Genomic DNA, 15,808 nt, shown 5'->3' on the forward strand with positions numbered 1-15,808 from the left:
TTTCAGTTTTTCCCCCTCAAAACACCATTTAAAGCAGAAAATCCTCTTACTTCCCTTACCAAAAAACAGTCACAGTGATACTTTAGATGCAGGCTGAGCTTCCCCCAGCACAGCATCATTTTTCTCCTTCCAAAGTGACCAGACAAGGTCTGTAAGATGCCAGAGAGCCACTTGCAGCACACCTGATGTTCTGCTTTCCCCTCAGCAGCGTTCTGGCATTTCCCAGGGGTCTGGAAGGGCTCTCAGCTGAGTGCTGCCACTGAGCAATCTGTTCCTCTTTGTTGCTATTGGAAATAGGCGTGGATTCCTTTGTTTCCTCCTCGATGGGTGGGTGGGTGGGGAGGAACCATGCCAGGATGACAGCAGCTAATGAGGGTGTCAGCACCTTTCCTAATTCCTCTCCTGCTTCCCTCTGCTGCCGAGGCTGCAGCTCCTTCCTCGGAGCACAGAGGTTATGCGCTGACTCACAAAGATTAATGAGAACCCCAATGGCTGCTTTTAGCTGTGTGATGACAGGGAGGTCCGAACTGCAATAAATCTTGTCAGATGGACCTGAAGGGAGTTGCTGGGAGAGGCTGCTCTTCCATCAAACCCTCGGGGTGCTCCATCGTGTCCTCCCGAAGCCGTGGTGGCCCCCACACGGACGCTGCCAGCGTGGAACACACCTTGTCCCTCAGCCTTGAACTCAGCCCCTCACAGAGCCTGACACTGCCTGCAGATCCCACCTGTGCACCCTGACTCTTCCTCATTTTCTCCAGGGCTTCCCAGGTGACATTGGCCCACCAGGAGAAAACGGTCCCGAAGGTCTGAAGGTGAGTGGAGCAGAGACTGCGGCTCCGTGTGGGGCTGGAAGCAGCCAGGGAAAACAAAGTAGTGGGAAGGGGGGAAGAGAGAAACCTCAGGAGATGCCTAAAGACTGTCCTGGCCAGCATCTCAGCTTGGTCTGTTTGGCTTGAGGTCCCTCCAAGTGCAGCGTTTTCTTTTCTTCAGATTTTTTTTTTTCTGCAACAAAATTGACATTGGATAATGTCCCATGGCTGTGAAAGAGACTTTCTCATTTTAATTGCCCTTCTGAGCTTATGTTTCTATTTTCTGACTATCTTTTCCTTTGGCTCTTTCTCAGGGAAAGCCAGGAGCACGAGGTTTACCTGGGCCAAGAGGACTGCCTGGACAAGAGGTGAGTGTCCTAAGCTGAAAAGAAATTTGATTTAAAGAACAATGCTGAATTTTGTAAATTAATGCATGGTGAAATGGTGTCCATGGTTTAAAATGCTCTGGACCCTCTGAATCTGGAAACAGATGCTTACACTGAGTGATGAGAGACCTGCAGAAGAGGAGCTTCCTCTAAGCTGTGTGATCTCCAAGTCCTGTGATCTCTGTTTCCAGTCACTACTGGCATCTGCTGACCCTAAATTCTGCCTTGGCTTTTCTTTTAAAGCCTGTTCCCCCACCCCCAGATGGGTGTTGGAGCCCTTTTCCCTGCACATCCCCTTGCACAGACATGCCCTGGCCTGGCTTTTGCTTTCTGCTCCTTTTAAGTGTGCTCCTTTTCAACCATGAGACCTTCAGACTCCGCTCTCTCACACGGAGAAACATCCCTCTGTAAAAAGAGAAGGAAATGGGAATTGCTGCCCTGCAGAAATTCATTTGCCCAGCACCTCAGAGCTTGCAGCTTTCACTCACCACTTCCCCTCAGAACCTGAAGCATCATTCCACTTGCAGTCATTAAGAAGGGAACACTTGTCATTGATTTAGTTGTCCTGGATCTGAAAATACATTATGGGAGCAGCAGAGAATGTCTGGGTTCCCTGTTTATCCTGTTGTAACTCCAGTGACATTGGTGTAATTTCCTCTCACTCAGGCCAGTGTAAGCTATTTGTCCAGAGTCACGAGACATTGTGTAAATAATACTGAGCACATGCATGGGTAGGAGCTCGTTTTAATAGCACTAATAATTCTTAACTTTTTCTGGGAACTCTTCTGCTTGTTCTCTAAATGGGATTAATGCAAATTAGCTCATTTATTTGCAGTGAAATAGGAAAAAAAAATATTCCAGCCAAAATACAAAGGGAATCGAAGCCCTGCATTCCAGGTTCAGGCAGGCGTGACCAAGCTGCCTTCAGTTTACTCTAGTTAGTGAGTGTAAAAGTAAACCCAAAGACATGGACATGGAGTTTGGTGCAAGCTGTGCTGAAGGACTTTGAGTGTGCAGCAGAGCACAGCACTGTGCTCCTACCACCACGGTCACCCAGGGCACTGGGTCAGGGCTCTGAATTACATCTCACTGGAAATGTGGTGTATTGTGGTGGCTTGTCTGAGCCTTTGGAGCTGGGTTCCTGACCCCCAATCCCACCCTCAGCCTGTCAGTGCCCCTTCATTACCACGGCTGACCACCGAAACGAGAGCAGCCAGGCTGTGGCTGCCAAGGGCGCTTTTAATTTCTCTCTTGGCAGTTGGTTTTAAACACTTGAGATAATTTTTGTGAAGCTTAATTGAAGGTCTCTTAGAAACTGTAGATCTGATCCTATCACATTAGAAATTGGTGTGGAGCCAAGGGAAAGGACCGAGTCCAATTGCTGTGTGAGATTTTGTGATAGCTCCCTCCTGCAGCATGTGTAGTCCCAGCTGAAAGCAAAAGGGAAACGTTCATACAGTTGCCAAATGGTTCTGTGGGAAATTTTGGAACATGCTTTTTGGGGGGGAAGGGAGAGGAAAGGGGGGAAGAAACAAAAAGGGAACTCTATAGTATTCACATCCCTGCCAAATCAAAAGACGCAGAGTTAAGGCAGCACGTCCAGGGTACCCTAGTGGCCAAATCCAGCCCATCATAGACCAAATCAACTGGTGTTTCCTTGGTTAAATTTTGGATGGCTTTTACTGGCAGGACTTGACTTGAGATCTTTTTCTCTTGAGAAAGCTCAGAGGCTGTTTTAAGATAGAGAAGGGCTCAGCTGTTGAAATGTGACAGCTGAGCACACAGCCTGTGTTTAACTGCTGCTCACACTGCAGGCGTTTCATTCCTGCTACGTGGTGAGTCCAAATTTTGTCACTACTTCACCTTTTATTTTAATTTCTTTTCACCTCAGGGAGATGAAGGACCCTTAGGACCACCAGGAGTCCCTGGTCCAGAGGTAGGTTTCAGTCATTTATTCACTCAGTTATTACCAGCTCTGATGACCTTGCAATGGAATTGTAATTAATTTCTCATAAAGCTTCAACCCTCCTGGTTTGGGAAGCTAATCTGCCCTGCTATGAATAATTATCTTGTCCAGGGCTTGATTGATTGCTTGATCCAGGATGGCTGAAAGTCCAGGAAGTGTCTTGCACAGGGTATCGAGTTTATGACTTGCCTAAAGTCTCAAACCTTGAAAAACTCTCTAATGTTTAAACAGTTCATCCTCAAGATAAATGGCTTTGATTGGAAACCATCTCCATAACCAGCCCTTGTGTTTCTTCCTTGATTTATAGTATTTTTCAATGAGTAGAGGAAAAAGAAAGAAAAAAGACTGGGCAGTCAGAGAGAGTCCTTTTGCTCTCTGTGATCTATTAGAGAAACACAGTTAGAAGAAGCAAAGAGAATATTGTCATATCTGTGAGCTTGTCAGCTCAGGATTTTGTAATGGATTTGTACAGAATTGTCACCTCAGGATAGTAAAATATCCCAAAATTGGTAACAGATTGATCAGAAAATGAATGTTATATCTTTATCTTTTATTTTTTAAGTATGTAAGCTGCACCTGTGACCAAAGCAGCTGCAAGCTTTTGATGTTTATGGTTTTTCCATGTATTTCAGGGTCGATCTGGTCGGAAGGGATTTCCAGGAACACCTGGTCCCAACGGTCCAAAGGTAAGAAAAGAGCTTGTTCCTGATTAGGGAAGCAGTGGGTAGAAGGGAAGAAAGGAAGAGGGAAATATCTTTCCTCACCTTTACCACTCTCCCAGGTATTCATTCCAGAGAGAACAAGAGGGTTCCTCTTTTTCTCTGAATTCTGGGGTCTTAGCTTCTGTTTCTTTCTTCAAAAAGAATCATGGTGCATTTCTTAAGCCATTATAAACAAAAGTGTTCCTCTTTTGATATTAACCAACTTCTCCCTCCATCATCATCTCATTTTCCATCGCTTCTCCATGGTTTTGTTCTAAAACAATGCACATCATTCCTATCTTTGCTGCCTAATTATCAGCAGGAGCCATCCCAGGGCAATGCACTCCACAAACCCACACTCGAAAGGAAAGAGAAAACCCAACAAAAACAACCTCTTCAAACACTAAATAGCAAAAATATGGTCTGGCAGCATATCTGGAGTATCTGCCTACTGAGAAAATACAGCTGCTGTCCTGGAGACACTGGTGAGCCTGTGATGGCCCATCCAGGGGCACAACGACGGCCTCCACGCGCTGCCACAGCTGCCCTTATCCCTGGTGGCTTTGAAACCCTTCTCCTTCTGCTTTCTCCTTCACCCCTCATCATTTTCATGTTCTGAACTCCTTCCTGCACTGGGATTTATCTCATGTAAGTTCTTGCTGTGGTTTTCCTGTGAGTGCTCCATGTGACAGTAACGTGAGCCTCTCTGAGGTTTTGTAGCAACAGAATCAGGGTGCAGCATTGCCTGGGAATAGTTGGGTTTTCTTTTCTTCTTATGCTTTGTAAAACTTTGGGATAAAGTAACCAGGACTGGGCTGGGTCTGTGACACAGGGCAGTAGATACCTTATGTTTCAATGTGGTTCTCTGAAGGATATTTTACTACAGCAGGACCAGCTTTTGGGGCGTTTCGCTCCAGAACTGCAAGTGTTTGCTCCATGTTTGTGTCAATAGTGTTTCCTGCTTTGGATTATCCTCCAAGTCACAGTTGGTTTTGTAAGATGATGTTTCTCACAGATTTTCCCCAGTTCACGCTTTGCAGCCCAAATAAGGGGCGTACAAAGAGCCAAGTTGTGCCCAGGGCCTGGCTGGCAGTGCCAAGTAACCCTTGTGCCTTTGTCTCCTTGTCCTGCAGGGTGAGCCAGGAAACCGTGGCCGACCAGGGAAAGTTGGTGAGCAGGTAAATTCCTTATTTTCCTTGTCCCCTTGATGTGATCTCCTCTGTACAACACATCCTGGGTGCCCAGAGTGCAGGCAGAGGGCAGTGGCCAAGGAGTTCTGGCCACCTCAAAGCTGCCCACAGCCCTGGTGCTCCACGTTCCAGGCTTTGCCAATGTGGTTTTTAAGAACAGGATTCTCTGCTTTGGGTGCTATGTTGCTTTTGCTTCCCCTAAATTTTCTGGGGAGTAGAGGAGATAGCAGCTGAAGAAACCAAACGCTGGGGAAGAGAAACACTGAGCTGCATTTCATTGTAATTCCACAGAGAACATTCTGCTGGCATAACCCAGGACATGCATTATCCCTGTAGGCTTTGGGGGAACCACAGGCATCAAGGAGAAAGCAGCAATTGTTCCCACATCTCTGTCATTGAAACCAACAAACTTGTCCACCAACAACCCTGAAAGTGAAACCACAGGGCCTCCAATGTACTCTGTGTGTTCCTGCACCACCACACCAAGCAGGCTGTGGCAGCTGGCCCTGGTGCTGCGGGTGTTGTTTCTCACCACTGCTGTCCTTCCCAACACCTTCCCTGCTGGGGTCAGCATGCTTGGTCTGCTTTGGTTTAGCTTGTCAGCCTCTCTGGCTCTTCTTTACCCTGTGTGCAACAGCCAGGGGTCACTTCCACCAAGGGTTTCTGACCAAGCAAGTCCAACAAAGTCAAGGTGTATCCTTTTCAGTACCAGCAGTCTGATACCAGCCTCAGTATCTATCAAAGCTGGTTACTTCTGTTTGGAAATTAGAGCCATTTCTGTCTTATGGTTGTTAATTTGCTCCATGAAGAGCAAAGGAGCAAAGCTATTCCTCACATCTGAGTTCTACTTGCAGCTTTATCAGACTCTGCACGATCTCAGGGAATACTTTCCAGTGCTTTGTGCCTCAGCTTCCCCTCCTGTGGAAGGTGTGAGACAGCCCTGAGCAGAGCTTAGCCCAGTGCCTCCTGTTCTGAAGTGGCACCTGTGGATACTGTTAAAAATGAATATTCAGAAGTGCTTTGAGATCCTTAACCAGACATTGTCCTTGAAGGGCAAAGCATCATTAGGATTATTATTCTTTAACTTCCCTCAGGACTGACCTTGGATGAGAACTGTAGGCACTGCTCATAGAAAAGAAAACACAGCTGGCCTCTGCTGACACTGAAACCAGCACAGTGGTAGGAAAGCTGCCTGTGTTATTCTTAGTCAATTAGTCTCTCTCTAGAAATATCACGCAGAAAATTTCCATTTCTGAGCCAGTCAAGTCATTAGAACAAAAATGTTTCACCAGACTAACGAGAAATAACCTCCTCTCTCATCACACCTCCACTGAACAGATGCTGGAGTGTTGGGGTTTCCTTTCTCCCTCCACTTAAACTTCAGCAGCTGCTGTTTGGGCCAGGTTGGTTTTTTGCAGGGCCCTGAGAGGATGGGCTTAGGCCCTTGCCACTGAAGACACCATCACCTCACCCTGTTTTCTCTTGTGGAGACCTTGGTGTTTTCTGTTCCACACTAAGGGTGGTCACACTTCTCAATCCTGCTGCTCTGCCTCACAAATGGGTTCTCTCAGAGGAGAAAATCTCAGCATAACAGCACGAGAAGAGATCAGCCATTCATCTCACTGGAGGTTTCTTCCCTTTCTTAGGGACATCTGTTTAGGAAAACATGTGAGTTTCTGTGGGTTTCCAGTGATACTTGAGCTCTCATTGAAAAGTGAGGTTTTAAGCCACAGGGCAGTCCCTGATGCGTTGTTTTTCCATTGCAAGGACACAGACTGGGGAAGATCATTCATGAGATGCTTGTTGTCTCCATGTGCTGGAAGGATTCCAGCTGCAGGGTGCCCCAGTACCCTGGAAATGTGTGGGTTAACCCTTCCTTGCCTGAAAATGGAGTCAGAAGGATACGAAGAGGAATACAGGGCCACAGGCCAGGGAAGCCACCAACCTTCCTGTGCCAGAGCTGGGAATGCACAGCAGGAGAATGTCACCAAAATGTCCATGCTGAAGGTCAGAGAGCCCTGTGGGAGAAGCAACAGGAAGGTTCTGCCATCCCAGGGAGCCCCTGCTTGGCACTAGAAAATCCCAGTGAAGAGTTGTGCCAGCTGAAAGAGGCTTCAATTGATTTATGTCCTTAATGGGACTGGGGAGGTCCTGCCATAGCAAGAGCAGCTGTTTGAGTCCCTTCCCTGTACAAGAAGTGACAGCCCTGCTCACTCATGGGGCTGTGTCAGGGTCAGCCACAGACCCATCCCTCCGTGCTGGGAAGGACAGCCAAGGCCCCTTGAAGGTCTCTTGTCCTTTAAGGTCAAAGTATGTTGTCTCAATATCAGCTTTCTGAGGTAATTTGTCAAAGGACACCAGCACCATCTCCTTTGTGTCTTTCTCCTTCCAGAGGAGAGGGTCTGTAATGTCAGGTTTGCAGGTGGGGAGGTCCTGATTGTATTAACCAAGGTCAAGAGGGTCACCAAGAATGGAGCAGGGAACGGCACTGGTGTTTCCCACAAGTTAACACTGCTCCTTTCCAACCCATTTACCTTCTCCTCCAGGGCATCTCTGACCTCCAGACATCTCCATCAGGGATTTTCAGGCACCGTGGTGTTCACAGCCTCTTTGATGTGACAGGGTGTTGGGAGCCCAGCATGGGCCCAGGGCAGGGCCGAGCCCGGTGCACAGGGGGTTAAACCACACGGCTGTTCTTTGCGGGTCAGAGCGTCCTCCTTTAAACTGTGATATTTACTGTTTTACTTTCCCTTTCTTTCATCTGAATGGGAGGATTGTACATTTACTCCCTCCCGTCCTTTGTCCCTGGTTTGTTTTGTTTTGAGTTCTAGCGAACCAGTAAAACAGAAAGGCCGTGATCGGTTCCCGCTGGGAGCGACTAGCGGTCCCGTCCCTGGGAGACCCTGCTCACGCTGGGCTCGCCGGCCGCTTGTTTCTCTCAAATGGGCTATGATTTATGCAAGGCTTCATTGCTGACTTGCTCTCCGTTGATGGAGCCAAGAGGGGGGGCTTAATTATGACAGGGCTGGACAATAAATGGGGAAAGCGAGACAGGAGTTAGGAATTACAACCACCAGTCCCCCCTCCTTTCCTTCCCCCCACCCCCCCAAGCCCCCAGCAACTTTTTAACAATCTCCATCCCTTTTCCGCCATGCCCTTGGCTGGGGAATACAGCAGACTGAATCATGAGCGACACGCTGAACTCCCGTCTAATATAAATGTTTTAAATTCTTTCCTGTATAGTGTGGGCCTTTATCCGGGCAGCCAGCGCTGCTGGGACTTCACGTGCATCATTACACACACTGCCCGGAGCCGTGTTTGATGCAGGCCCTCTTTTCAACCCTGGGAACCTGAGAAAAATATGTTGTGCCACAGCCATTTCAGTGTAATGACCACCATTCATGTCTGCTTTGATTACATATTTGCCATTGGCAGCTCTTCTGGTTCTTAAAACCTAAATCTTTCTGTCTTAAAACCTAAATCTCCTTGCCTTTAGTGTCTATCCCATTTTGGCCAGTGAAGAACATCATTACCCAATCTCCCCGTGTTTTTTCTTATACTCCTGATAATTTACTGAGATTTACTTGGCATAGACATATCTATCTCGGTTTGTGTCTGCTTGCAGACACAGCAGTGTTGGTTAATTTAGCCCAGAGCAGACAGTGCTGGCTGCAAACACTGCAGAGCTACTGTGCTGGAAGCTACAAGGTCCCTGCTCTGCATCTCACGTTCACACCAAGGGACTGTCCTCTCACGTGGGGAGCAGTGTCATCTTCCCCTGTGCTGTACCACAATGCACAAGAATTTTCCCTGGGTTTGGGCTGAAATGTTGGCTGTGCTCCCCTTCCATCCCAAAGTTGATGTGTGCAGCAGGGCCAGTGTTGGTGTTCCTGCAGGTTCCTGCACAAGCTGCCATAACAAGCAGCACATCTGAGGGGGTCTCAGGGGGGCACTGAGGGCTCTTGGAGTGCTCAGATCCCTGCAAATCCCTCTGGGAAGCACCACCAGTACACCTGGCTTCAGGACCTGGATTCCTGAGAGGCTTTTGAGGGTGGAAGCTGATGCTGCCATGGACAGTGGGTCTGCAGATTGACCTTCAAGCCAGAGCTTGGATATGCAGCATCCCTGGAAGGGAGTTTGAAACAGTTTTGTTCTCAATGGGATCAACACTTGCTGCAGAGCAGGGATCCCTCTTCTGAGGGACTGGCCTAAGGAACCAGAAATTTCTTAAAGAGCATATTCACAGGAGAAAGAGAAAGAGTTCTATGGTTTTCCAAGAAATTGGAAATGAACAAGAGATGTACTCTTTGTTGCTTTATTGTCTATTTTTGCCTAGCAATGCATTGCCCTGATGCATCTCATTGCTTTGTATTCTCTGCCATAACTTCTGCCTTCTTCATGGCCTTGGGCTATTGGAAGAATTTGGAAACTGGATGCAGTTGTATACCTGCACTTGTGTCTGCTTGAGAGGACAATTGATCAGCAGCCTTCAGCAATGCCACCCAGTGGCAACCTTGCATAGGCAGATGTTGCAGAGTTTTCTGCTCTCCCATTGATTCCTGCACTGGGCAATCTGTGCCGAGTCCAGCTCTGTCTCAGGGGTGTCTGGTCCGGGCAGCCTGGCCACAATGACACTCTTGTGCTCCAGGACTGCCTCAGCTTCAGACACAAAGGCCATTTCAAAACAAAGAACATTTCAGAAAGGTTGGTGACACCCCTGCAGGATAGTGGAGCTTCTCTGTTTGTAGCTGTCATCCCATGGCTAATGGGTATTTCCATCATGGCACAGAGGAGACAGAGCACCAGCAGTGGCTGAGGGGATAGTCCCTTGCATCTCCAGAGCCAGAAACCACTGGAGCTGTAGGGAGGTTGCTGTATCTTAATTCTCAGGCATCTTTGCTCGAGATTGCATCTGTTTCCATCTTCCTAATTAGAAGCAGTTCTGTTTGCCTCTTCGTTATCCCGAACATTGTTAAACCCTGAGCTTAGACTGGAGGTTTGTTCCAAGATGGTTTCTGAGTAGTGTGCGAGATCCACTGCCCTGCTGGCCACTCTGGCTGCAGGAACCTTTATTTCCTCCTGGCATCCCACCAGCATGACACTATCCAGGGCAAAATTAGCCTGCACAAATGGCTGAGGCAGCTTGGATTAACCCAGAGGAAGCTTACCCAGTCCATCCACTAAAACGATGGTAAGTCTGTTTCTGTGCAACCCAGGAGCTCCTGCTGCAGATCTCCTGGGGAAGCTGTTTGGGGAAAAGCTCACAGAACAAAGCCACGCTGTGGACTCGGCCTCTCTTCCTCCACTCATCCACTCTGCTGTGTGTTGTGGTTCTTGCAGATCCTCGTGCTGCTGTTCCAGCTGGCGCCTAAAGCAGAACCAGCTGTGGAGTTAGACATTCCCATGGCCGGGAGCAACTCCGTCCGCTCTGGTAGCCAGTAGGAATTACTGAGCATTATAGGAGGGATGCTGTGCTATTGCAACCAGCAAGGTGGACCAAAGGAACTGTTTACTTTCTCAGCAAATGAAAACTGAAAATTAGTTGTGCTCTCCTCTTTCCTCAGGGTCTAATGGGTTTCATTGGTCCGGTGGGGGAGCCTGGAATAGCAGGAGAAAAGGTAGGATTGCGATGAAATGGTTGTTGTAATTTTTGCAGGATGGGGAGGCTGAGGCGGGAGAAGGGTTGTGGAGATTTAAGTTGACATGTGAGTGCAACACCCAGCTGGGAATGAAGCACGTCCAGGGTGTCTGAGCTAGACTAGGACCAGGCCAAAATCATCCATTTCTTATTCAGGAATTAACATGTGCTGTCCTCTAGGGAGATGCTGTCAAATATTCTTTGAAAAATTAACTTTCCTCATTCATAATGTGCCAGGCAGTTTGTATTTAACAGTCAGCTCTGTTTTTTATGGGAATGAGGGATCCATCAGCCCTGTGTTGCTGGTCATGGGAAGAGTCCATGGGATTGAGGTTACAGTTTTCTGCAGAGGGGTGCTCTGGGTTGCCAGGGGGGTCATGCTGGACCAGGGCTGAGCCTGCATTGAACAGGTCTCAGAAATTTCTCAGGTGCACAAGAGTGCAGCCACCCATCTGAGCAAAGGCTGGTACAAATATTTCCCTTCTGATCTGACGAGGACCATCCCATCTGACTGCCCCTGGTTGCTTTGGGCACAATCAGGGCTGGTGCCCTCTTGTGTACAGTATGGACACAAACCTCTTCCAGGGGAATAAAAAGGGCTTTATTTCACATAAAAATGTAAAAGGACGTTAATTTGTTTTCTATTAGAGTGTAAACTTTTATTCAGAGGCAGCTCCCAAAGACAAATCATCTGTGTCACTCATTGTATCTCGCTCGCACGCTGCTGGTTTTCATTGGTGGTTTAATTATTCACAGTGCAGCCATAAAGATAGGGAAGAGCATAAAACGATGCATTCCACACATCAGTGCTCTCTTTCTCACTTTTATTGCCTCAAGCCCTGTCCTGTGGGTAATGATGTAAAGACTCTGTGACAGTTATACTGTGTTTGCTGCAGATCCATTTTATCGTCTGTCCACAGCAGCCTTTCCATCCTGTGGGCCCCAGTGGGGCAGTAGCAGAGCCAATCTCAGTCCAAGCTGTCAAGGCCCACAAGAACTAAAAGGAATGACATGATGTGGGCTGCATTTTAGAGAAGTAAAACAGAGGAATAAAGAGTCTGTGATGTGTCCAGGGTGGTTACACAGAAAATTGGTGCTTGAGTGATCTGTCTCATTGGCAGCTGCAGCCCTGAATTGAATGAAGAATAAGGCGTTTGCCATGCAGAAGACATGGGAAGATCTTTTTCTCTATTCCATTAAGTTCACATCTGCCCCTGTGCCTTCTGTGCCAAAGCCTTGACCACATGAGGTATCCTCAGCTTCCAGATCAGCTCTGTAATGTGATGTTACATCAGTGTCAAGGCAAACCCGGGCTGTCCTTTGAAAATCTGCCCTTGGAGATCCTCAGCACAGCTGGGATTTCCATCAGGCTTCTCTACCAGGACAAACTTAGGGATGACAGAAATAGCTATCATCAAATCAAAACCTCAACCAGGCCTCCAGTTGGCATAGTATCCTACAGCTTACTACGCTCTTGTGAGCTAAATGAAGTGGGAAATATGCTTCCATTAGACATAGCTGAGTCAGCAATCTCCATTCTGAGAGCTGCAAAACTTAAGACTGAAGCCAGTAGAATCCAAAGATTATCAAAGAGAACAATGCAGTTAATACACACTTAATAAAATCCATCCATTCAGGGAGAAAAAAATCCGTACATTGGTTTACCAGGGCCAACTGGTGACAACACAAACTCTGGGGTTTGTTTTTAATAAGCTCCTTAGAGCCCAGAAGGGATTTCCCCTTATGCTTTTTGCTGTTGGAAGGTAGGACAGATTTTGGGCGTAAACTAATTGGCAGCATTTGCTAAATCCTCCATCCTCATCCCCCTGAGCATATAAACCTAACACACCTAATTCCCAGTGCATCCCTGGGGCCAGAGGGAGACTACAGACAATTGTGTGGGAATTGCCACCATCTCCCAAAGGAGCTGTGTCCCAGAGGAGCTGTGTCCCAAAGGAGATGAGTCCCAAAGGAGATGAGTCCCAAAGGAGATGTGTCCCAAAGGAGCTGTGTCCCAAAGGAGATGTGTCCCATTACTAAAGCCACACCTTCATGTCACCCTCACATCAACAGGTTGTGGTGGTGCTCCTGAGGGCTTAACCATTTTGTCTTCTACCTTTGGGTCAAGGATGTATTCATGGCAAGTGAGATGGTCTGGATGAGGGGATAAAGAAGACTTTTGTGGTGAATAAGTGATGTTTTAGAACATAAAGCTTTTCAACCACTTGTTTTAGAAGGGATCCTACCTTTAAGGTGGGCTGAGGAGTCATCCACCTCCGAGCCCCTCATAAATCAGACCTCCAGGTCATTGTTGCTGGCACTGTGGCCTCAGCATGAGCCACAGGACAGGAAGTTCCCCCAGAACACCCACAGTCTCCTCTGAAAGCACCAGGCAGCACCTCTGGTTTTTTCCATCTTGATTCCCTGCTCTCAGCAGGGCCTTGTGACAACAGACTCTAAATCCATGGCTCTGAAACTGCCAGCACACGTAGGGATTGTGATACTGCAGAACAGGCATGTCATGCCTTGGGTGGGAAGGGCTGGAGATTTCCTTGGGTTCAGTCCTAGCACTGTTTGGAATTGAGGGTGATGTGCCTGTTTCCTTCACACCTTGGTGGTTTTGATGGCAAGAGTAAAGTCCCCTCTCTTGGGATGTGGAAGATTAGTTAATTCCTGCAATCCTTCCCTACTCTGATGAGATGGACGGAAAGGGAGTAATACTGGAAGCATTTCTGGTAGAAAGCTGATGGCATAGACATGAATTGGTGAATTTGTTTAGTTGTTTCATTGCTCTGGATCACTCTTCCCTATGCACCTGTCTCTCTCCAGGGTGACCGTGGCTCAGTGGGACCCCCAGGCCCTCCAGGAGTCAAGGGGTCGATGGTAAGGAGTAAGTCTGCATTCTCTCACTCTTGCTGCTGCCTCTGTCTCTGTCGTAGCCAAGGGTGCAGCTTCTCATGGTCTTTCAGTTTCATGGCAACAGCTGCAATTTCTTCCCATGTCTGTGGGGATGGGAATGGGCACTTGACTGGGTGGATACTGAGGTGTAGCCTGTCCCCAGAAGTTGTGTCCAGCAGTTTCCCCTTCAGTTTTGAGGTGTGTTCTGTGGCTCCATCAGCTGAAGGACTGCCTGTTCCCAAGCATCCTGGCTCTGGAACACACAGTGCCCACCAACAAGGATCTGTCCAAGCTGCCCAGAGCAGCTGGAAGTGCAGGGTGCTTGGGCAGCACAGTCACTGTGCCTTTCTGTGTGCTGCCTCTCGGGGATCTACATTTAGGAATTTAACAGTGGGGACCTCAGCTGGATCTTGTCTTGTTCTGACACTCATTTCCTGCCTACCACAGTACAAGACCCAAAGACATGTTTTCATATTACTTCAGCCCATTCTCTTCTATGCTGTTCAGAAAATCTTGCTGCTGATGTTGCTGGCCGGGTTGGAGCTGGCGTAGTGACAGCCTGGCCGTTTCCTTCTGCCCCTGAGCAGTTTTACCCTGAAAATATCAGATCTGCCTGACCTTGCAAGCAACCAACAATGTAATTTTCCCTGTCTTCCCACTTGGAGGAAGAAGGTCTGTGCAGACTGTGAATATTCACAGCAGGCATGTTCTTCTTCCTTCCCTTTTAGGGGCACCCTGGGATGCCAGGAGGAGTGGGTTTTCCTGGGATCCCTGGACCAACAGTGAGTAAAGGCTATCATCACCTTGTAATACCACACCCTGGGCATTCATGGGCTAAGTCAAGCAAATGTATTCCAGTTTATTTGAGTTTGATATGAACAAGAGATATGGGGAAAGGGATGGGACATGGGTGGGAGCAACATGGAAAGAGACACAGGAAAAGAACAGTGCTTAATTCAAAAAGCTGTAGCCCATTTCCCTAAGGAGGGATGCAGAAGTCACCATCCAGCCTCAATCTTTTAGCAGGACACAAGCTCCCTAGTTCAAGGTGTTGTGGGCTGGGAATGGTTGGCAGTGTGGTGATCACACCACAGTGATGCATCACAGTCATTTATCACTTTTATCACAGTGACCACATCATGCAGTGTGACTGTCCTGTGTGGTCAGAGCCCTGCTGGCATGAGAGGAGCAGCTCCCCCAGACAGTCCCTCCATCTGGACAGGCTCATCTGGCACACTGCAGCTGTGGCTGGAGCATGCAATTGCCATGGAGGCAGATTTTAGCCTGGCTGCAGTTTCCCACAGATGTTCTTTAGATGTAGTTCGGGCTCTCCCAGCAGCACAAGTGTTGCTGGAGCCAACAAAAAGGCAGCCCTGGGTGGGTGCAGGGAATGGATTTTGCTCGGTGTGTGAATTCCCACAGTGCTGGTAACTGGGAGGAAGAGCACAGCAGTGAAATGCCTGGGAAGTGCCAAAGGTGTGGCCTCCAAACCAGGGTCGACTCTGCCACTGCCAGGAGCTCGAGGATGCTCTGGGTGCTCTGGCTGCAGGCAGCTGCTGCCTGGGCACAGACTGTGCAGTATCAAGTGAGTGGAGGTGAAAAAAAGAGAAAATCTGAGGTGAAGCAGCAGTCATGGTGACCCATCTCTGCCTGGAGAGCAGCAATGTGGCACCAGCCAGGTCCTTACAGTAAAAGCAGCATGATGCCACCCGCAGCCCCCAGCCCTGAGCTGCTCTGTGACCCCTCATGGCAGCACTTGCTGTTGACAGAAGCCAAGGGGGGCAGCTGGATATCTGTAGATGAATTTTTAGCACCTTCCCATCATGTTAGCTGCTCCCTGAGTTGGGGACAGCTGGAGCAGTGGGCTCCCTCCTGCTCCGGGCCTGTGAGCACCCATGGCTGAGGCAGTTTCTGTGACAGAGAGCTCCAGCCCTGAGCACCATCCCTGCACCACTAAATGTACCTTCAACTGAAGCCAAATTTTGTCTGTCTTCACTGGGCCATAACAATAGCATGAGCTGAGGCATCAGATCCAGGTGGAGATACCAAAACCTCTCAGCAAGGCTCTGGGAGCTGAGGCGGTCCCTGGGTCCTTCCACTTCCTTCAGTTCCCTCTTCTCCTGCAGGCAAATAACAAATTCGTCCAAGCAAAATGTTTGCTCCACAACTGCATTTTAAAAAGTCGTAATTCAATAAGCCAAACTTCCCCACAGAGCCAGT

General features: G+C 48.3%; 1 protein-coding gene across 7 annotated transcripts in view; it reads left to right on the forward strand.

Moving 5' to 3' along the window:
* The window catches only part of COL27A1 (collagen type XXVII alpha 1 chain), a 184,895-nt gene that overhangs the window by 118,768 nt on the left and 50,319 nt on the right, over positions 1 to 15,808 (forward strand). For all 7 annotated transcript variants that reach the window (XR_015278128.1, XM_023938094.2, XM_086857913.1 and 4 more), the window contains 8 exons: positions 759 to 812; positions 1,124 to 1,177; positions 3,087 to 3,131; positions 3,794 to 3,847; positions 4,996 to 5,040; positions 10,617 to 10,670; positions 13,520 to 13,573; positions 14,317 to 14,370. Coding sequence is in view for 6 of the 7 variants with exons in the window: in XM_023938094.2 (XP_023793862.2) it covers positions 759 to 812; positions 1,124 to 1,177; positions 3,087 to 3,131; positions 3,794 to 3,847; positions 4,996 to 5,040; positions 10,617 to 10,670; positions 13,520 to 13,573; positions 14,317 to 14,370 (414 nt within the window). In the remaining variant the exon portion in view is untranslated. The remainder of the gene's footprint in view (positions 1 to 758; positions 813 to 1,123; positions 1,178 to 3,086; positions 3,132 to 3,793; positions 3,848 to 4,995; positions 5,041 to 10,616; positions 10,671 to 13,519; positions 13,574 to 14,316; positions 14,371 to 15,808) is intronic.

Source organism: Cyanistes caeruleus, chromosome 20 (genome assembly GCF_971803275.1).
Source record: "Cyanistes caeruleus chromosome 20, bCyaCae1.hap1.1, whole genome shotgun sequence".
In the NCBI taxonomy this organism is placed as follows: Eukaryota; Metazoa; Chordata; class Aves; order Passeriformes; family Paridae; genus Cyanistes; species Cyanistes caeruleus.